The sequence below is a fragment of the Blennius ocellaris genome (assembly GCF_963422515.1).
Source record: "Blennius ocellaris genome assembly, contig: SCAFFOLD_120, whole genome shotgun sequence".
In the NCBI taxonomy this organism is placed as follows: Eukaryota; Metazoa; Chordata; class Actinopteri; order Blenniiformes; family Blenniidae; genus Blennius; species Blennius ocellaris.
Genome location: NW_027662129.1, coordinates 23,151 through 45,860, shown reverse-complemented (window position 1 = coordinate 45,860; position 22,710 = coordinate 23,151). Strand labels below are relative to the sequence as shown.

At 47.5% G+C, this 22,710-nt stretch overlaps 1 protein-coding gene across 1 annotated transcript; it reads left to right on the top strand.

Annotated features, from left to right (window-relative positions):
• Positions 1–15,663: 15,663 nt before the first annotated feature.
• Positions 15,664–21,478, top strand: LOC308148254 (zinc finger protein 395-like; the record flags this gene model as incomplete). Its single annotated transcript, XM_080521701.1, has 9 exons — positions 15,664–15,748; positions 19,497–19,626; positions 19,694–19,803; positions 19,897–20,099; positions 20,207–20,307; positions 20,420–20,630; positions 21,032–21,121; positions 21,188–21,258; positions 21,367–21,478. The coding sequence occupies exons 2-9, from the start codon at positions 19,499–19,501 to the stop codon at positions 21,476–21,478; spliced, it is 1,026 nt and encodes a 341-aa protein (XP_080377827.1). The 5' UTR covers positions 15,664–15,748; positions 19,497–19,498.
• Between the last annotated feature and the right edge of the window lie 1,232 nt (positions 21,479–22,710).

The window sequence follows — 22,710 nt, the reverse complement described above, 5'->3', positions numbered from 1 at the left end:
GGACCGGACCCTGGACCGGACCCTGGACGGGACCCAGGACCGGACCCTGGACCGGACCCTGGACCGGACCCTGGACGGGACCCAGGACCGGACCCTGGACCGGACCCTGGACCGGACCCTGGACCGGACCCTGGATGGGACCCGGGACCGGACCCAGGACAGGACCCTGGACTGGACCCTGGACCGGACCCTGGACCGGACCCTGGACCGGACCCTGGACCGGACCCGGTATGGTGAAGACCCGATACGGGTGGAGATGCTAGCCTGGAGCTGGGCGACCCGGTCCAAGGTCCAGCAGGATCAGGCTATCAGGGCGGAGTCAGAGAGCTGACAGGGCGGAGTCAGGGCGGAGTCAGAGAGCTGACAGGGCGGAGTCAGAGAGCTGACAGGGCGGAGTCAGGGTGGAGTCAGGGCGGAGTCAGAGAGCTGACAGGGCGGAGTCAGGGCGGAGTCAGAGAGCTGACAGGGCGGAGTCAGGGTGGAGTCAGGGCGGAGTCAGAGAGCTGACAGGGCGGAGTCAGGGCGGGGTCAGGGCCGAGTCAGAAAGCTGACAGGGCGGAGTCAGGGTGGAGTCAGAGAGCTGACAGGGCGGAGTCAGAGAGCCGACAGGGCGGAGTCAGGGCGGGGTCAGAGAGCTGACAGGGCGGAGTCAGGGTGGAGTAAGAGAGCAGACAGGGCGGAGTCAGAGAGCAGTCAGGGTGGAGTCAGGGCCGAGTCAAAAAGCTGACAGGGCGGAGTCAGGGTGGAGTCAGAGAGCCGACAGGGCGGAGTCAGGGTGGAGTCAGAGAGCCGACAGGGCGGAGTCAGAGAGCTGGACAGCACCATCTCGTCCCCACCGGGTCTCTGGGACAAGAAGCACTGATGTCTTCCTGCAGCTCCTTCAGGATGGACGAGCTTCAGCCAGAGGTCAGAGGTCAGACCACCTCTGGACGTCACACCTGCTCACCTGAAATGCATACTAGTGCTATGCTAGCACATGCTAATGCCACGCTATCACATGCTAATGCCAGGCTAACACATGTTAATACCACGTTAACACATGTTAATACCACGTTAACACATGCTAATACCACGTTAACACATATTAATGCCACGTTAACACATATTAATGCCACGTTAACACATATTAATGCCACGCTAACACATATTAATGCCACGTTAACACATATTAATGCCACGTTAACACATATTAATGCCACGTTAACACATATTAATACCACGTTAACACATATTAATGCCACGTTAACACATATTAATGCCACGTTAACACATATTAATACCACGTTAACACATATTAATGCCACGTTAACACATATTAATGCCACGTTAACACATATTAATGCCACGTTAACACATATTAATGCCACGTTAACACATATTAATGCCACGCTAACACATATTAATGCCACGTTAACACATATTAATGCCACGTTAACACATATTAATACCACGTTAACACATATTAATGCCACGTTAACACATATTAATGCCACGCTAACACATATTAATGCCACGTTAACGCATATTAATGCCACGTTAACGCATATTAATGCCACGTTAACACATATTAATGCCACGCTAACGCATATTAATGCCACGTTAACGCATATTAATGCCACGTTAACGCATATTAATGCCACGTTAACACATATTAATGCCACGCTAACGCATATTAATGCCACGTTAACGCATATTAATGCCACGTTAACACATATTAATGCCACGCTAACACATATTAATGCCACGTTAACGCATATTAATACCACGTTAACGCATATTAATGCCACGCTAACACATATTAATGCCACGTTAACACATATTAATACCAAGTTAACACATATTAATGCCACGTTAACACATATTAATGCCACGCTAACACATATTAATGCCACGTTAACACATATTAATACCACGTTAACACATATTAATGCCACGTTAACACATATTAATGCCACGCTAACACATATTAATGCCACGTTAACACATATTAATACCACGTTAACACATATTAATGCCACGTTAACACATATTAATGCCACGTTAACACATATTAATGCCACGCTAACACATATTAATGCCACGTTAACACATATTAATGCCACGCTAACACATATTAATGCCACGTTAACACATATTAATGCCACGTTAACACATATTAATACCACGTTAACACATATTAATGCCACGTTAACACATATTAATGCCACGTTAACACATATTAATGCCACGCTAACACATATTAATACCACGTTAACACATATTAATGCCACGTTAACACATATTAATGCCACGTTAACACATATTAATGCCACGTTAACACATATTAATACCACGTTAACACATATTAATGCCACGTTAACACATATTAATGCCACGTTAACACATATTAATGCCACGTTAACACATATTAATGCCACGTTAACACATATTAATGCCACGCTAACACATATTAATGCCACGCTAACACATATTAATACCACGTTAACACATATTAATGCCACGCTAACACATATTAATGCCACGTTAACACATATTAATACCACGTTAACACATATTAATGCCACGTTAACACATATTAATGCCACGCTAACACATATTAATGCCACGTTAACACATATTAATGCCACGTTAACACATATTAATGCCACGCTAACACATATTAATGCCACGCTAACACATATTAATGCCACGTTAACACATATTAATGCCACGTTAACACATATTAATGCCACGCTAACACATATTAATGCCACGTTAACACATATTAATGCCACGTTAACACATATTAATGCCACGCTAACACATATTAATGCCACGTTAACACATATTAATACCACGTTAACACATATTAATGCCACGTTAACACATATTAATGCCACGCTAACACATATTAATGCCACGTTAACACATATTAATACCACGTTAACACATATTAATGCCACGTTAACACATATTAATGCCACGCTAACACATATTAATGCCACGTTAACACATATTAATACCACGTTAACACATATTAATGCCACGTTAACACATATTAATGCCACGCTAACACATATTAATGCCACGTTAACACATATTAATACCACGTTAACACATATTAATGCCACGTTAACACATATTAATGCCACGCTAACACATATTAATGCCACGTTCACACATATTAATGCCACGTTAACACATATTAATGCCACGTTCACACATATTAATGCCACGTTAACACATATTAATACCACGTTAACACATATTAATGCCACGTTAACACATATTAATGCCACGTTCACACATATTAATGCCACGTTAACACATATTAATACCACGTTAACACATATTAATGCCACGTTAACACATATTAATGCCACGTTAACACATATTAATACCACGTTAACACATATTAATGCCACGTTAACACATATTAATACCACGTTCACACATATTAATACCACGTTAACACATATTAATGCCACGTTAACACATATTAATACCACGTTAACACATATTAATGCCACGTTAACACATATTAATGCCACGTTCACACATATTAATGCCACGTTAACACATATTAATACCACGTTCACACATATTAATGCCACGTTAACACATATTAATACCACGTTAACACATATTAATGCCACGTTAACACATATTAATGCCACGTTAACACATATTAATACCACGTTAACACATATTAATGCCACGCTAACAGAACGATGGCGGAGCCCTGCAGGTCTTCTTCATGTGCTGTTCCTCGGTCGGCCTGTGGGGGGGCTGTTGCTCACAGACGCCACATTTTGGTTCTTCAAAAAAAAAAAAAAAAAATCGATGTTTTGTGAAAATCGCTGAGTCGTTTGCCAGTAACCAGCAGCTGTAATCAGATTACTGCCGGTGGTGAGGCGGCAGGTGTTCCCCCTCCAAACCAGGTCAGAGACAAGCTGCTGACTCGTCAGATTGAAACTCGTGGCCTCGAACCCACAGACGACCGCAGCCGGGGGCGGAGCCACGGCCGCCTCAACGCCTTATATGGAAACAGGAAGCTCTCTCTCACACACACACACACACACACACACACACACACACACACACACACACACACACACACACACACACACTGACGTGAAGATTTGTAGTTCAACTTAAGTGGTGAAAATGTGAATTTGGGGGAAAATGTAAATTTTATGAGTTTATATTGTTTCTTGTTTTGTTTACTTATTTATTCAGTAAATAACAAACGTAGAGAAACAAAAGAATATAGAAATGATGTTTTATTTTAAAGGTATTTAAAGGTTTAATGGTCACAGCATTAATTAACCAACCACTCATACTTTTTTAAATAAAAAGTAATCAGTTACAGGGATACACTACTTGTGTTCTCCTCACACGTGGGGAACATTGGTGAACGTCTCAGCAGAACGCTGGAGGTTCTCGACCGGTTCTCCTCCGTGAAGCAGGAGCGTCAGGATGATTGTCGGCACCCGGTGCTTCGGCCCACGTTGGTCGTTCACGTTCACGTGAACTGGTTGACTTTGATCTCTGGAACTTCTGATTCTGCCTCTTGAAAGAAAAACAAGCAGGTTCTGAGTGTCGGGAACCTGGAGGGGCCGAAGCAGAGGAGTGCTGGTGGAGGAGGTGTTGAGGGTGGAGATGTTATCGGTGGAGGATGTGCCGAGAGGTCGGAGGAGCCTCCACCTCAGGCTGCCTCTTATCTGCCTGTGATCTGCTCAGCCCACGTCTGCAGCAATAAAAGCCGGCGAGCGGCGAGACGCCAGAGACGCCATGAAGCTGCTGAGAGGAGTCGTCGCTACGCTGCTGGTGAGACTCGCTCCACCCGTCAACACTCCGTCCGCCCAAACTTGGATTAGCCGCGATCGCTGCAGCGCTCGCCCATCAACCCGGGAACCTGTTAGAGGCCCCGTTTCCACGGCAACGTCTAAGGGAGAACATTTAGTGTTTTTTGTTTCATGTTTACATGACGACGTTCTGAAAACAGCATTAGCAGCTGCTAACCCACCAGCGTCCATTCTCACTGGTTAGCATTAGCAGCTGCTAACCCACCGCCGTCCATTCTCACCGGTTAGCATTAGCAGCTGCTAACCCACCGCCGTCCATTCTCACTGGTTAGCATTAGCAGCTGCTAACCCACCAGCGTCCATTCTCCCTGGTTAGCATTAGCAGCCGCTAACCCACCGCCGTCCATTCTCCCTGGTTAGCATTAGCAGCCGCTAACCCACCGCCGTCCATTCTCCCTGGTTAGCATTAGCAGCTGCTAACCCACCGCCGTCCATTCTCCCTGGTTAGCATTAGCAGCCGCTAACCCACCGCCGTCCATTCTCCCTGGTTAGCATTAGCAGCTGCTAACCAGCCTCTGTGCTTCACTTCATTTTACTTTCATTGTGAAAACCTTGCTTGTCCTTTTCATCCGTGACGTTCAGGTAAAGGTTAACCAGGCTTCTCTTCAGGTGTGCTGCAGTGCATTGTGGGTCTTCTCCTCTGCTGAAACTGAAGCCCCGCCCCCTCAATGTGACTTCCAGCTGACGTTCTCCAACTTCTCAACGTCTGATGAGAACGGAAACATCCACCTAAGATCTCCATGGAGCTGGAGGTGATGGAGGGAGGGAGGGAGGGATGATGGAGGGAGGGAGGGAGGGATGATGGAGGGAGGGAGGGAGGGAGGGATGATGGAGGGATGGAGGATGGAGGGATGGGGGAGGGATGGAGGGATGGAGGATGAGTGAACCCGAGCAGTTGTGGTTCTTTCTGGTCTACTTGGGGACGGTTCCCCCCAGAAGGTTCTGGTGGAACAATGAGAACCTGGAAGCCTCAGCCCGTGGTGGTTCTGTGGTTCCAGGTCCAGCACGGTGCCGGGCCGGGTCCCGGCCACCCTGTGGGAGGCCCAGTGCAGCAGCAGCTCCTGTTCCGGTCCAGACCCGGTCCAGGACCCCCGACCGGACCTCAACTCGGTTCCCATCTACCAGAACATCCTGGTTCTGACCCGGCGGGCCGGAACCCACTGGTACAGCGCCTCCTACCGCTCTGTGGCCGTGGGCTGCACCTGCGTCTGGGCCAGGACCCAGCAGAACTGAGCCCTCCGGAACCAGGACCAGCACCGGGACCAGGACCAGGACCAGGACCGGGTCCGTCAGCAGGGAACCACAAGAACGTTTCTCATCAAACCTTTTTGTGTTTTTAATAAATTGAATCAATCGATCAGTGACTCGTTCTTCCTCCCGATCAATAAACTACGTTTGTCCTGAGAGGTTCCCCGCAGAACATCTGGGTCCTGAGAGGTTCCCTGCAACACATAGGGGTCCTGAGAGGTTCCCCGCAGAACATCTGGGTCCTGAGAGGTTCCCCGCAGAACATTTGGGTCCTGAGAGGTTCCCCGCAGAACATCTGGGTCCTGAGAGGTTCCTCGCAGAACATCTGGGTCCTGAGAGGTTCCCCGCAGAACATTTGGGTCCTGAGAGGTTCCCCGCAGAACATCTGGGTCCTGAGAGGTTCCTCGCAGAACATCTGGGTCCTGAGAGGTTCCCCGCAGAACATTTGGGTCCTGAGAGGTTCCTCGCAGAACATCTGGGTCCTGAGAGGTTCCCCGCAGAACATTTGGGTCCTGAGAGGTTCCCCGCAGAACATCTGGGTCCTGAGAGGTTCCTCGCAGAACATCGGGGTCCTGAGAGGTTCCCCGCAGAACATCTGGGTCCTGAGAGGTTCCCCGCAGAACATCTGGGTCCTGAGAGGTTCCCCGCAGAACATCTGGGTCCTGAGAGGTTCCTCGCAGAACATCTGGGTCCTGAGAGGTTCCCCGCAGAACATCTGGGTCCTGAGAGGTTCCCCGCAGAACATCTGGGTCCTGAGAGGTTCCCCGCAGAACATCTGGGTCCTGAGAGATTCCCCGCAGAACATCGGGGTCCTGAGAGGTTCCCCGCAGAACATCGGGGTCCTGAGAGGTTCCCCGCAGAACATCTGGGTCCTGAGAGGTTCCCCGCAGAACATCTGGGTCCTGACAGATTCCCCGCAGAACATCTAGGAGGAACTACTTTCTGTCATAACCTGTGTGTGTGTGTGTGTGCGTGTGTGTGTGTGTGTGTGTGTGTGTGTGTGTGTGTGTGTGTGTGTGTGTGTGTGTGTGTGTGTGTGTGTGTGTGTGTGTGTGTGTGTGTGTGTGTGTGTGTGTTTGCTCACTGTGTGTCTTGAAGGAGTTTAAACTGACGTTCCGTGTGTTTGTTCTCTGATAAAGAGTAAATGTTCTCCACCCAAACTCTGCCGCCTCTCTCTCTCTGCAGCCAGGCACAAGTACTCCATTACAACTAGTAACTACTCTTCTACTGCTGGTAACTACTCTTCTACAGCTGGTAACTACTCTTCTACAACTAGTAACTACTCTTCTACAGCTGGTAACTACTCTTCTACAGCTGGTAACTACTCTTCTATAGCTGGTAACTACTCTTCTACAACTAGTAACTACTCTTCTACAGCTGGTAACTACTCTTCTATAGCTGGTAACTACTCTTCTACAACTAGTAACTACTCTTCTATAGCTGGTAACTACTCTTCTATAGCAGGTAACTACTCTTCTATAGCAGGTAACTACTCTTCTACAGCTGGTAACTACTCTTCTATAGCAGGTAACTACTCTTCTACAGCTGGTAACTACTCTTCTACAGCTGGTAACTACTCTTCTATAGCAGGTAACTACTCTTCTACAGCTGGTAACTACTCTTCTACAGCTGGTAACTACTCTTCTACAACTAGTAACTACTCTTCTACAGCTGGTAACTACTCTAGTATAGCAGGTAGCTAGTCCAGTACAGCTGGTCACTACTCTAGTATAACTGGTAGCTAGTCCAGTACAGCTGGTAACTACTCTAGTATAGCAGGTAGCTAGTCCAGTACAGCTGGTAACTACTCTAGTATAGCAGGTAGCTAGTCCAGTACAGCTGGTAACTACTCTAGTATAGCAGGTAGCTAGTCCAGTACAGCTGGTCACTACTCTAGTATAACTGGTAGCTAGTCCAGTACAGCTGGTAACTACTCTAGTACAGCAGGTAACTACTCCTCTACAGCTGGTAACTACTCTAGTATAGCAGGTAACTAGTCCAGTACAGCTGGCAACTACTCTAGTATAGCTGGTAACTACTCTAGTATAGCTGGTAACTACTCTAGTATAGCTGGTAACTAGTCTTATTCTGTTGTTGTTGAATCTCTTTGAAGGTGTTTATTGATTTTTTATCGTTTTGGATGTTTTCATGTTTTTTCTTTGCTGAATGTGTTTGACTGGTTTACTGTGATGTAATGTAATGTAATGTAATGTAATGTAATGTAATGTTGTGTATTGTAATGTAACTTAGTGTTATGTAATGTAGTGTAGTGTAATGTAATGTAATGTAACGTAGTGTAATGTAATGTAATGTAGTGTATTGTAATGTAACTTAGTGTTATGTAATGTAATGTAATGTAATATAGTGTAGTGTAATGTAATGTAATGTAACTTAGTGTTATGTAATGTAATGTAATGTAATGTAGTGTAGTGTAATGTAATGTAATGTAACGTAATGTAATGAAATGTAATGTAATGTAATGTAATGTAACTTAGTGTTATGTAATGTAATGCAACGTAGTGTATTGTAATGTAATGTAATGTAATGTAATGTAATGTAGTGTAGTGTAATGTAGTGTAATGTAATGTAACGTAGTGTTATGTAATGTAATGTAATGTAATGTAATGTAATGTAACTTAGTGTTATGTAATGCAATGTAACGTAGTGTAATGTAGTGTAGTGTAGTGTAATGTAATGTAATGTAATGTAACATAATGTAGTGTAATGTAATGTAATGTAGTGTAATGTAATGTAGTGTAGTGTAATGTAATGTAGTGTAATGTAGTGTAGTGTAATGTAATGTAGTGTAATGTAACGTAGTGTAATATAATGTAATGTAATATAATATAATATAATGTAGTGTAATGTAACTTAGTGTAATATAATGCAATGCAACGTAGTGTAATGTAATATAGTGTAGTGCAATGTAGTGCAATGTAGTGTAATGTAATGTAAGGTAGTGTAATGTAATATAGTGTAGTGTAATGTAGTTTAATGTAAGATAATGTAGTGTAATATAATATAATATAATATAATGTAATGTAATGTAATGTAATGTAATGTAATGTTGTGTAATTTAGTGTAATGTAAAGTAATGTAACATAATGTAGTGTAATGTAATGTAATGTAATGTAATGTAATGTAATGTAATGTAATGTAGTGTAATTTAGTGTAATGTAAAGTAATATAACATAATGTAGTGTAATGTAATGTAATGTAATGTAATGTAATTTAGTGTAATGTAAAGTAGTGTAATGTAACACAATGTAGTGTAATGTAATGTAATGTAATGTAGTGTAACGAAATGTAGTGTAATGTAGTGTAACGTACTGTGTTCCTGCAGGACCATGCAGTGGGGGCAGATGTTCTCCTGGTTCTCCTCCTTGTGGTTCCTGGGTCTCCTGGTTCTCCTGCTGCTCTCCGTCCTCCTGGCCGCTCAGTGCAGCGACTGCCACAGGTCGGTGAAGCTCCGCCCCCTCGCCGGCCGCCTCAAAGTAACTAAAGTACAGAGTAACTGGCACTCCGCAGCTGAGTAGCTCAGACCTTGTTTCCATGACAACGCGCTGGACAGAGTGGAGATAGCATGTTGGGCCACTAGTTGATGTACTTGGTTGCTGTTGGTGATGAAACCATGACATCGTTGCCGTGGAAATGAGTCTCAGTCTCAGTTCAAGTTCCCGACTCTGGTAGCATTAGCTTAGCTTAGCTTAGCTTAGCTTCACCATGACTATTGAACTCAACTCCTGTTGACACACTGACTGTCGTCACTTTCATCTGGACTGGAATGAGTACAAAGTGAAGTAGTACAAAGTTAATTAGTACAAAGTTAATTAGTACAAAGTGAAGTAGTACAATGTGAATTAGTACAAAGTGAATTAGTACAGTGTGAATTAGTACAAAGTTAATTAGTACAAAGTAAATTAGTACAAAGTGAATTAGTACAAAGTAAATTAGTACAAAGTAAATGAGTTAAAAGCCAGTTAGTTCAAAGTAAATGAGTACAAAGGCAGTTAGTACAAAGTAAATGAGTACAAAGCCAGTTAGTTCAAAGTAAATGAGTACAAAGCCAGGTAGTTCAAAGTAAATGAGTACAAAGCCAGTTAGTTCAAAGTAAATGAGTACAAAGCCAGTTAGTTCAAAGTAAATGAGTACAAAGGCAGTTAGTACAAAGTAAATGAGTACAAAGCTAGTGAAGCGGTAGTACTACTCGTTAACAGACTGTCCCCTTGCCGTTCAGACGGTCCTTTGAGCTGAAGGACTCGGAGGAGAAGAACCCGTCGACCCTCATCAGTGTGGTAAGAGACGACGGACAGTCAGTGAACGCCTCACCGAGGGGGCGTGGCCTCACCTGTCTGTCTGCTCTCAGGTGAGGCTGGAGGAGGCCAGAGAAAACCCCATGGTCTGCCAGATCCAGCAGGACGAGAGGGGTGAGCACACACACACACACACACACACACACACACACACACACACACACACACACACACACACACACACACACACACACTCATCTGAAGCCTCCTCTGTTCTCAGAATTCTGTCCTGATGAAGGGAAACAAGTTCCAGTCGCTGCCAGCAGGAACCACCAGGGGGCGACACACAGTACCACAGGTCTCTATCTATCTATCATCTATCTATCTATCATCTCTCTCTCTCTCTCTCTCTCTCTCTCTCTCTCTCTCCCTCTCTATCTATCTATCTATCTATCTATCTATCTATCTATCTATCTATATCTATCTCTATATCTATCTATCTTCTGGGATCAATGGTTCACAGTTCTATATGTTTCTGGTTCTAGTTTCTATGGTTCCATGGTTCTAGGTGGTGTGGTCACTGGTTCTATGATTCTAGGTTCTGTGGTTCCAGGGGGTGTGGTTCTAGCTTCTGTGGGTCTAGGTTCTCTTAGTTCTACGGAATGTTTCCATTCTCCACTTTAATGACGAGTCAGTAAAAAGTGTTTGAATATAATAACGAATGTCTTTTTAAAAATATTTTAATTATTATATATTTTTTAATATATAATTTTTTTTAATAGTTTCTGTTGTTTTATAAACTTAAAAAAATAAAAATAAAATAAAATGTTTGAACTTGTGACTCAGAGTCGGGTTCTGAGGAGGAAGTCCCGGTTCCCTTCATTCCCTGGAGGAACCACCTGATGGAGCCACCGAGCCCAGGTACCCTGATGGAGGAGGAGCAGGAGGAGGAGGAGGAGGAGGAGGAGGAGGAGGAGGAGAGGAAGAGGAGGAGGAGGAGGAGGAGGAGGAGGAGGAGGAGGAGGAGGAGGAGGAGAACCGAGGGAAGAAAAAAATACCAAAGTTCCTTTTTTCTCTTTCCAGACGTTTCTTCTTCTCCTGACTCCGCCCACATCCACAGTGACATCACGAGTGGGCGGGACTAGGACAAAGAGCAAGACTCCGCCCACCTCACCTGGTCACACACCTGAGGAGGAGAGGGGGAGGAGCCAATGTCCTCCACTGCCCAGCAGGAGGGTGGAGACGGAGGAGTGATGGACAGAGACGAGAGGAAGGAGAGGAGAGACGGAGGAGTGATGGACAGAGACGAGAGGAAGGAGAGGAGAGACGGAGGAGTGATGGACAGAGACGAGAGGAAGGAGAGGAGAGACGGAGGAGTGATGGACAGAGACGAGAGGAAGGAGAGGAGAGACGGAGGAGTGATGGACAGAGACGAGAGGAAGGAGAGGAGAGACGGAGGAGTGATGGACAGAGACGAGAGGAAGGAGAGGAGAGACGGAGGAGTGATGGACAGAGACGAGAGGAAGGAGAGGAGAGACGGAGGAGTGATGGACAGAGACGAGAGGAAGGAGAGGAGAGACGGAAATGCGATGAAAAAACAAAAACAAAAAAAAGACAAACATGCGACCTGGTGGAGGTTCATGATGGTGTAACACCACTTCTGTCCACTGGGGGCGGTAATGAGAGGACATTTGTCCTTCTGCTGTCTGTCAAAGTTCAACATTCAGACTGGAACTACAGCGTCTCACGACACCACCTCCTGGAGCACAGAGGTACTACACCACCTCCTGGAGCACTGAGGTACTACACCACCTCCTGGAGCACAGAGGTACTACACCACCTCCTGGAGCACAGAGGTACTACACCACCTCCTGGAGCACAGAGGTACTACACCACCTCCTGGAGCACAGAGGTACTACACCTCCTCCTGGAGCACAGAGGTACTACACCACCTCCTGGAGCACAGAGGTACTACACCACCTCCTGGAGCACAGAGGTACTACACCACCTCCTGGAGCACTGAGGTACTACACCACCAGATCGTCCCCCAGGTCGTCCCCCATGCCGTCCCTCAGGTCGTCCCTCGGGTCGTCCCCCAGGTCGTCCCCCAGGTCGTCCCTCAGGTCGTCCCCCATGCCGTCCCTCGGGTCGTCCCTCAGGTCGTCCCCCGGGTCATCCCCCGGGTCGTCCCCCAGGTCGTCCCTCAGGTCGTCCCCCGGGTCGTCCCTCAGGTCGTCCCTCAGGTCGTCCCCCAGGTCGTCCCTCAGGTCGTCCCCCGGGTCGTCCCTCAGGTCGTCCCCCAGGTCGTCCCCCATGCCGTCCCTCAGGTCGTCCCTCGGGTCGTCCCCCAGGCCGTCCCCCAGGTCGTCCCCCATGCCGTCCCTCAGGTCGTCCCTCGGGTCGTCCCCCAGGCCGTCCCCCAGGTCGTCCCCCATGCCGTCCCTCGGGTCGTCCCCCAGGTCGTCCCTCAGGTCGTCCCCCATGCCGTCCCTCAGGTCGTCCCTCGGGTCGTCCCCCAGGTCGTCCCCCAGGTCGTCCCCCAGGTCGTCCCCCATGCCGTCCCTCGGGTCGTCCCTCAGGTCGTCCCTCAGGTCGTCCCCCAGGTCGTCCCCCATGCCGTCCCTCAGGTCGTCCCTCGGGTCGTCCCCCAGGTCGTCCCCCAGGCCGTCCCCCAGGTCGTCCCCCATGCCGTCCCTCGGGTCGTCCCCCAGGTCGTCCCTCAGGTCGTCCCCCATGCCGTCCCTCGGGTCGTCCCCCAGGTCGTCCCCCAGGTCGTCCCCCAGGTCGTCCCCCATGCCGTCCCTCGGGTCGTCCCTCAGGTCGTCCCTCAGGTCGTCCCTCAGGTCGTCCCCCAGGTCGTCCCCCATGCCGTCCCTCAGGTCGTCCCTCGGGTCGTCCCCCAGGTCGTCCCCCAGGTCGTCCCCCAGGTCGTCCCCCAGGTCGTCCCTCAGGTCGTCCCCCAGGTCGTCCCCCAGGTCGTCCCCCCGTCCTCTGAGGCTGTGAACGGACAAGACTCATATTAGCGGAAAACGATGATGTCATGGCCCCGCCTCTCACCCTATAAGCCCCGCCTCCTTCTCAGTGACGTTCCTCAGGATAAACAACATGACAGACGACCTGCACATGCTCAGTAGAGCCAATCAGGACAAAGTTTCCTCTGTGGTGTCGCGACTCCCAGTCCTTATGTTCTCCTGGACTTGGTGCTTTTATTTTGACAGTCACCACAATAACGACAGAACTTGGTGGTTTTGTTTTGACAGTCACTGTAATAACAACAGAACTTGGTGGTTTTATTTTGACAGTCACCACAATAACAATTGAACTTTGTGGTTTTATTTTGACAGTCACTGTAATGAAAATCCAAGTTAGTACTTTTATTTTGACAGTCACTGTAATAACGACAGAACTTGGTGGTTTTGTTTTGACAGTCACTGTAATAACAACAGAACTTGGTGGTTTTATTTTGACAGTCACTGTAATAATCCAACTTGTATTTTCACTCCATCGCCGTCGTGTAAACGGATCCTCAGACAAACATGTAGTTTCTGTTGTCATGGAAACATCATTACTTTATGGGTGACTAGATTTTCTTGACTGTAAAATATCATGAGAATCAGATTGTAATCAGATTACATCATGTCCTGTAACGAGAGAGAGGAGGAAGAACGAACTGAGAGAAGAAGAAGAAAGAAAAGGAAAGACGATTCTACATGAATACATCTAGAAAACTACTGATTCAACAATGAAGCTCCTCTTCGCTCTTTCATCTGGTTTTATTATTATTATTATTATTATTATTGTGGAAAACATCTTTCTCTCGCTGTGTTTGTAATAAAACACCTTTTCTGGAGGATCCCACACGTTCTGGTTCTTCATCTCTATCTAATCTATTAATCTATTAACCTATTGATCCTATTGATCTATTGATCCTGAAGGCGTTTCAGTTGGAACCAAACTTGTTCAGTTAAAAGACTTGAAAAACCTCTGAAGCTCAACAAAACCTCGAAACTCGATCTGCACGTAGCGCACGAGCCGCAGTGTGTGTGTGTGTGTGTGTGTGTGTGAGTGTGTGTGTGTGTGTGTGTGAGTGTGTGTGTGTGTGTGTGTGTGTGTGTGAGCTACGTGCAGCTTCCCACATGGCGTTAAGGAGCGGCTCCGCCTCACAGCGGAGGTACTCGAGTACTGCAATACCGAATGCAGTATCCGTGCAGTACTCGAGTACTTCAGTTTTCAGGCGGCAGGAATGAGTTTTGCATGAATTTAAACTCAAAACAAAACAAAACAAACAAAACAAAACAAAACCCGCTCGTGGCGTCGGGAAACATGAAACTATCAAAGTCATTATTTCTACTCGTTATCCGAGTATTTCTACTATTTTAAAACGTTTCTATTCTTTATTTCAGTGTTTTTCCTCCTTTCATCGTCGGAGCGTTCCTCCTCCTCCTCCTGCTGCTTATTATGGGATGCGGCGCTCTGCCCTCGGTAAACAGGCCTTCGCGGGCGGAGCTCCGCCAATCAGCGCCCAGCACCGGGACACGTGATCTCCTTGTTTACTACGGAGCGAGGAACTGCCGCGGGGCTGCTGGGAAAACCCGGAAGCGGGATCCGGCTCCACTTCCGGTTTGTGTTCCTGACGTTCACGTCCAACTAAAACTGAACCAATCAACTAAAATCGACTGAAATAAGCTGGAGAACGAAACTGCGTCTGTCGTTTTAGTTATTAGCTACTACTAGTTACTCTCTACCTGCTCTACTACCACCTAGTATCTACTACTAGTTACTATTTACCTTCTCTATTACCAGTTATCTACAACTAATCAAATAGAAGTAGAGAAGGTAGATAGAAACTACTAGTTTTTATCTCCCTTTTCTAAATCTATTTATAATCTACCTTTTCTACTAGTAGTTATTATCTACTAATAGTTACTATTGGCCTTCTCTACTGCTAGTTAATATCCGCTACCCTTTATTATCTACCATCCCTACTACTAGTTATTAACTTAACTTCCTACTAAAGGCAAACAAAAGAAAGTTAATCCAAAGTAAACTAAATCAACCAAGTTGAAGTAGTCCAACCTCAAACTAAACTAAACTAAACTAAACTAAACTAAACTAAACTAAACTAAACTCAACTCAACTCAACTAATCTGAACTCAACTAAACTAAACTAACCTAAACTAGTCCAGCCCGGTTGTCTGATCGTATTGATCTGGTTCAGAGGATCCAGGAGATCCGGTCCGGGTGATCCGGTCCGGGTGTTGAGGATCGCCCCGCCTCCCTGCAGCTCCACACTCACGTTCACACTCATTGAACAGTTGGACTCAATCAGAGCTGCTGCTTGTTTGTTTGATTGTTTGTTTGTTGTTGTTGTTGTTGTTGCTGGAGCCTCGGACAGTGCAGGTGAGTGTGTCCGTTTGTCTTCACTGTGCACGAGCACGTCTGTCCTCTGTTGTTGTTGTTCTGTTGTTGTTGTTTCAGAGTAAACAGACTCACTGACAGGTTCGGATGCATTTTGAGATGTTTTTCCTCACTGAGGTGTGTGTGTGTGTGTGTGTGTGTGTGTGTGTGTGTGTGTGTGTGGGTGCGTGCGTGCGTACGCACGCACGCACACACACACACACACACACACACACACACACACACACACACACACACACACACACACACACACACACACACACACACACACACACACACACACACACACACACACACACACACACACCCACCGCAGAGCGTGTCCAGTGACTCACTGTGTTTCCCAGCAGGGGTCCTCGATCCTCCAGTGAAAAGAAATAAAGTAATTGGAGTATTTAAAGTAATTAGAGTATCAGTACAGAGGACTTAACTACATCTTATTCGGGGTTTAAATCCCGACTTGAAGTGGCTAATGGATGAATGTTGTTTTATTTATTATCCAAAACTGGGTTTAGTCTGGAACTTTACTGTGAAAGAACTGGGTTTAATCTGGAACTTTACTGTGAAAGAACTGGGTTTAATCTGGAACTTTACTGTGAAAGAACTGGGTTTAATCTGGAACTTTACTGTGAAAGAACTGGGTTTAACCTGGAACTTTACTGTGAAAGAACTGGGTTTAAACTGGAACTTTACTGTGAAAGAACTGGGTTTAATCTGGAACTTTACTGTGAAAGAACTGGGTTTAATCTGGAACTTTACTGTGAAAGAACTGGGTTTAATCTGGAACTTTACTGTGAAAGAACTGGGTTTAGTCTGGAACTTTACTGTGAAAGAACTGGGTTTAATCTGGAACTTTACTGTGAAAGAACTGGGTTTAATCTGGAACTTTACTGTGAAAGAACTGGGTTTAATCTGGAACTTTACTGTGAAAGAACTGGGTTTAGTCTGGAACTTTACTGTGAAAGAACTGGGTTTAACCTGGAACTTTACTGTGAAAGAACTGGGTTTAAACTGGAACTTTACTGTGAAAGAACTGGGTTTAATCTGGAACTTTACTGTGAAAGAACTGGGTTTAATCTGGAACTTTACTGTGAAAGAACTGGGTTTAATCTGGAACTTTACTGTGAAAGAACTGGGTTTAGTCTGGAACTTTACTGTGAAAGAACTGGGTTTAATCTGGAACTTTACTGTGAAAGAACTGGGTTTAATCTGGAACTTTACTGTGAAAGAACTGGGTTTAATCTGGAACTTTACTGTGAAAGAACTGGGTTTAGTCTGGAACTTTACTGTGAAAGAACTGGGTTTAACCTGGAACTTTACTGTGAAAGAACTGGGTTTAAACTGGAACTTTACTGTGAAAGAACTGGGTTTAGTCTGGAACTTTACTGTGAAAGAACTGGGTTTAACCTGGAACTTTACTGTGAAAGAACTGGGTTTAAACTGGAACTTTACTGTGAAAGAACTGGGTTTAATCTGGAACTTTACTGTGAAAGAACTGGGTTTAAACTGGAACTTTACTGTGAAAGAACTGGGTTTAATCTGGAACTTTACTGTGAAAGAACTGGGTTTAAACTGGAACTTTACTGTGAAAGAACTGGGTTTAATATAGAACTTTACTGTGAAAGAACTGGGTTTCATCTTGAACTTTACTGTGAAAGAACTGGGTTTAGTCTGGAACTTTACTGTGAAAGAACTGGGTTTAACCTGGAACTTTACTGTGAAAGAACTGGGTTTCATCTGGAACTTTACTGTGAAAGAACTGGGTTTAATCTGGAACTTTACTGTGAAAGAACTGGGTTTAACCTGGAACTTTACTGTGAAAGAACTGGGTTTAATATAGAACTTTACTGTGAAAGAACTGGGTTTCATCTGGAACTTTACTGTGAAAGAACTGGGTTTAACCTGGAATTTTACTGTGAAAGAACTGGGTTTAATATAGAACTTTACTGTGAAAGAACTGGGTTTCATCTGGAACTTTACTGTGAAAGAACTGGGTTTAACCTGGAACTTTACTGTGAAAGAACTGGGTTTAATATAGAACTTTACTGTGAAAGCACTGGGTTTCATCTGGAACTTTACTGTGAAAGAACTGGGTTAAACCTGGAATTTTACTGTGAAAGAACTGGGTTTAATATAGAACTTTACTGTGAAAGAACTGGGTTTAATATAGAACTTTACTGTGAAAGCACTGGGTTTAACCTGGAACTTTACTGTGAAAGAACTGGGTTTAATCTGGAACTTTACTGTGAAAGAACTGGGTTTAATATAGAACTTTACTGTGAAAGAACTGGGTTTAATCTGGAACTTTACTGTGAAAGAACTGGGTTTAGTCTGGAACTTTACTGTGAAAGAACTGGGTTTAACCTGGAACTTTACTGTGAAAGAACTGGGTTTAAACTGGAACTTTACTGTGAAAGAACTGGGTTTAATCTGGAACTTTACTGTGAAAGAACTGGGTTTAAACTGGAACTTTACTGTGAAAGAACTGGGTTTAATCTGGAACTTTACTGTGAAAGAACTGGGTTTAAACTGGAACTTTACTGTGAAAGAACTGGGTTTAATATAGAACTTTACTGTGAAAGAACTGGGTTTCATCTTGAACTTTACTGTGAAAGAACTGGGTTTAGTCTGGAACTTTACTGTGAAAGAACTGGGTTTAACCTGGAACTTTACTGTGAAAGAACTGGGTTTCATCTGGAACTTTACTGTGAAAGAACTGGGTTTAATCTGGAACTTTACTGTGAAAGAACTGGGTTTAACCTGGAACTTTACTGTGAAAGAACTGGGTTTAATATAGAACTTTACTGTGAAAGAACTGGGTTTCATCTGGAACTTTACTGTGAAAGAACTGGGTTTAACCTGGAATTTTACTGTGAAAGAACTGGGTTTAATATAGAACTTTACTGTGAAAGAACTGGGTTTCATCTGGAACTTTACTGTGAAAGAACTGGGTTTAACCTGGAACTTTACTGTGAAAGAACTGGGTTTAATATAGAACTTTACTGTGAAAGCACTGGGTTTCATCTGGAACTTTACTGTGAAAGAACTGGGTTAAACCTGGAATTTTACTGTGAAAGAACTGGGTTTAATATAGAACTTTACTGTGAAAGAACTGGGTTTAATATAGAACTTTACTGTGAAAGCACTGGGTTTAACCTGGAACTTTACTGTGAAAGAACTGGGTTTAATCTGGAACTTTACTGTGAAAGAACTGGGTTTAATCTGGAACTTTACTGTGAAAGAACTGGGTTTAATCTGGAACTTTACTGTGAAAGAACTGGGTTTCATCTTGAACTTTACTGTGAAAGAACTGGGTTTAACCTGGAACTTTACTGTGAAAGAACTGGGTTTAATATAGAACTTTACTGTGAAAGCACTGGGTTTCATCTGGAACTTTATTGTGAAAGAACTGGGTTTTCTGTCCTGGATTAACTTCAGGACTAACTCCGGTTTACTTAGTAAATCACCATGGTAACAGGTTATGTTCGGGATCAGCGGTCGAGCAGCAGGAAGCTCCGCCTCCTGACCAATCAGATCTCTTGGGAAAATGGCCGGCCCATCGTCAGGAGACCCTGATTGGTGCAGGGGGACGGTGGGCGGAGCTTAGGAGAGGAAGAGAAGCTGGTGGAGCGTTTCAGTGACTCCCAGCAGCGTCGTCATGGCGACGGAGACGAAGGACGGACGGTGTTGACGTCACTGTAGAAAACAACGAGATGTTTGTTGTCCTCAGCGATGATCCCGAACCCCCGCCTGGGGAAACGTTCTCCACTGGGGGCGCTGCTGAGCCCCGCCGGCCCCCCCGGCGCCTCCTCCTCCTCCTGCAGGAGATGCATCTCCTCGTCCATTGACGTCCCCCGGAGGTGAGCGCCGTCCCGCCGTCCCCCGTCGGCTTGTTTACCTGTAAACATGGCGGCTGTGTCGCTGCAGTGGGCGGAGCCTCCTGGAGACGGACATGGACGAGCTGATGGCCGCCATGATCCTCAGCAGCTTGTCCTGCAGTCCTCTGCTGCCAAGCCCCGCCCCCCTGGAGGACACTGGTACACACACACACACACACACACACACACACACACACACACACACACACACACACACACACACACTCACAGTTTCCCCCTGTCTTCTTTCAGGTCCTCTGGTGGACGGGGGCGGCGGCGAGCTCTCCGACGGCGGCAGCAGTGGCTACTGGAGCGTAGGCCACGCCCACCTCAGCCCCGACTCGTCTCCACCAATCACAGAGGCCGAGGGCGGCCCGGCCACGCCCCCCGACGACGGCCTGGACGTGGAGCTGGACCGGCTGCTGTCTGACGAGCCGGCGCTCCGGAAACGGAAGGTGAGTTCTGTCCTTTGGTTGCTACGGCAACCAGTCCAGGGGGGGGGGGGGGACAAAGTGGGGGAACCTGTTGTGGACAGTTGACGGGACGAGGTGTCGTCCCCCAGAACTCGCTGAAGGTGGCGCTGCGGTGCCTGTGGCCGGGCTGCGACAAGGTGCTGACGTCCACCATGGGAATCAAACGCCACATCAGGACCACCCACCTCTGGTAGGACACGCCCCCTTCCCCGCAGGGCACGCTGTCACTTCCTGCTGGCGTGACGTCGCCGTCTGTCCTTCGTGTTTGACGTGTCCCGCACCGTTTTGTCCCGGACGTCCAGCCACGGCGGCGAACACGAGCGCTGCTCGCGCAGCGAGGAGGATTTTTACTACACGGAGGTCGGCCAATGGGAGCGTCCGCAGCCTCAGACTCCGCCCACTCCGGTGTCCTGTTGCCCCGCCCCTGCGTTCCCCTCCTCCCCTCCAGCTCTCAGTTGCTCCGCCCCCTCCCCCGGCAGCTGCTGGCAGGTCCAATCAGAACACTCCTATCAGGTGGGCGGGGCTTGTTTTTTAGGCTTCTATTGGCCAGATTATCTTTGTGCTAAATGTTTTGGTTTCAATGTTTCTCTCCTGGGTGTGTGTGTGTGTGTCTGTGTGTCTGTCTGTGTGTGTGTGTGTCTGTGTGTGTGTGTGTGTCTGTGTGTGTGTGTGTGTGTGTGTCTGTGTGTGTGTGTGTGTGTGTCTGTGTCTGTGTCTGTGTGTGTGTGTGTGTGTGTGTCTGTGTCTGTCTGTGTGTGTGTGTGTCTGTGTGTGTGTGTGTGTCTGTGTGTGTGTGTGTGTGTGTCTGTGTGTGTGTGTGTGTGTGTGTCTGTGTGTGTGTCGGTTTTGAGAAGATTTAACCGTTTACTTTCTAGGAGGAATGTGAGAAATAAACCTGACGTTTTTCACCTTAGGCTCCGCCTCCCAGTCACGTGACATCACCGGCAGCGTCGGCCATGGCCCCCGGCCCCAGTGTGGCCCCGCCCACTTCCTGTACACGTCAGGTAGGTCAGACGTCAAGAGGTAGATTCAGACGTGCGTCAGTAGAGTAACAGACTCTTCCTCTTCAGGGCTCGTTGTTCCGACTTCGTTCAGTCAGTGTTGGAGAGCAGTGGCTGCAGCAGCACGGCGCCCCCTGCAGGTCAGTGTGTGTGTGTGTGTGTGTGTGTGTGTGTGTGTGTGTGTGTGTGTGTGTGTGTGTGTGTGGGGGGGGGACGGCGGTCACAGTCCTGCCGCCTCTGTGTTTCAGGAGGATCCGGGGAGAAGCTAAGAAGTGTCGCAAAGTTTACGGCATCGAACATCGAGAGCTGTGGTGCAACGCCTGTCGCTGGAAGAAGGCCTGCCAACGATTCCTGGACTGAGGAGGAGGAGGAAGAGGAGGAGGAGGAGGTGGAGGAGGAGGAGGAGGAGGAGGAGGAGGAGGAGGAGGAGGAGGAGGAACCACCTCCCCACTTCCTGTCGCCACCTCCCCACTTCCTGTCGCCACCTCCCCACTTCCTGTCGCCACCTCCTCACTTCCTGTTGCCACCTCCTCACTTCCTGTCGCCACCTCCCCACTTCCTGTCGCCACCTCCCCACTTCCTGTCGCCACCTCCTCACTTCCTGTCGCCACCTCCTCACTTCCTGTCGCCACCTCCCCACTTCCTGTCGCCACCTCCTCACTTCCTGTTGCCACCTCCTCACTTCCTGTCACCACCTCCTCACTTCCTGTCGCCACCTCCTCACTTCCTGTCGCCACCTCCCCACTTCCTGTCGCCACCTCCTCACTTCCTGTCGCCACCTCCCCACTTCCTGTCGCCACCTCCCCACTTCCTGTCGCCACCTCCCCACTTCCTGTCGCCACCTCACTTCCTGTCGCCACCTCCTCACTTCCTGTCGCCACCTCCCCACTTCCTGTCGCCACCTCCCCACTTCCTGTCGCCACCTCACTTCCTGTCGCCACCTCCCCACTTCCTGTCGCCACCTCACTTCCTGTCGCCACCTCCCCACTTCCTGTCGCCACCTCACTTCCTGTCGCCACCACCTCACTTCCTGTCGCCACCTCCTCACTTCCTGTCGCCACCTCCCCACTTCCTGTCACCACCTCCTCACTTCCTGTCGCCACCTCCCCACTTCCTGTCGCCACCTCCCCACTTCCTGTCGCCACCTCACTTCCTGTCGCCACCTCCTCACTTCCTGTCGCCACCTCCCCACTTCCTGTCGCCACCTCCCCACTTCCTGTCACCACCTCCTCACTTCCTGTCGCCACCTCCCCACTTCCTGTCGCCACCTCCCCACTTCCTGTCGCCACCTCACTTCCTGTCGCCACCTCCTCACTTCCTGTCGCCACCTCCCCACTTCCTGTCGCCACCTCCCCACTTCCTGTCGCCACCTCACTTCCTGTCGCCACCTCCCCACTTCCTGTCGCCACCTCACTTCCTGTCGCCACCACCTCACTTCCTGTCGCCACCACCTCACTTCCTGTCGCCACCACCTCACTTCCTGTCGCCACCACCTCACTTCCTGTCGCCACCACCTCACTTCCTGTCACCACCTCCTCACTTCCTGTTGCCACCACCTCACTTCCTGTCACCACCTCCTCACTTCCTGTCGC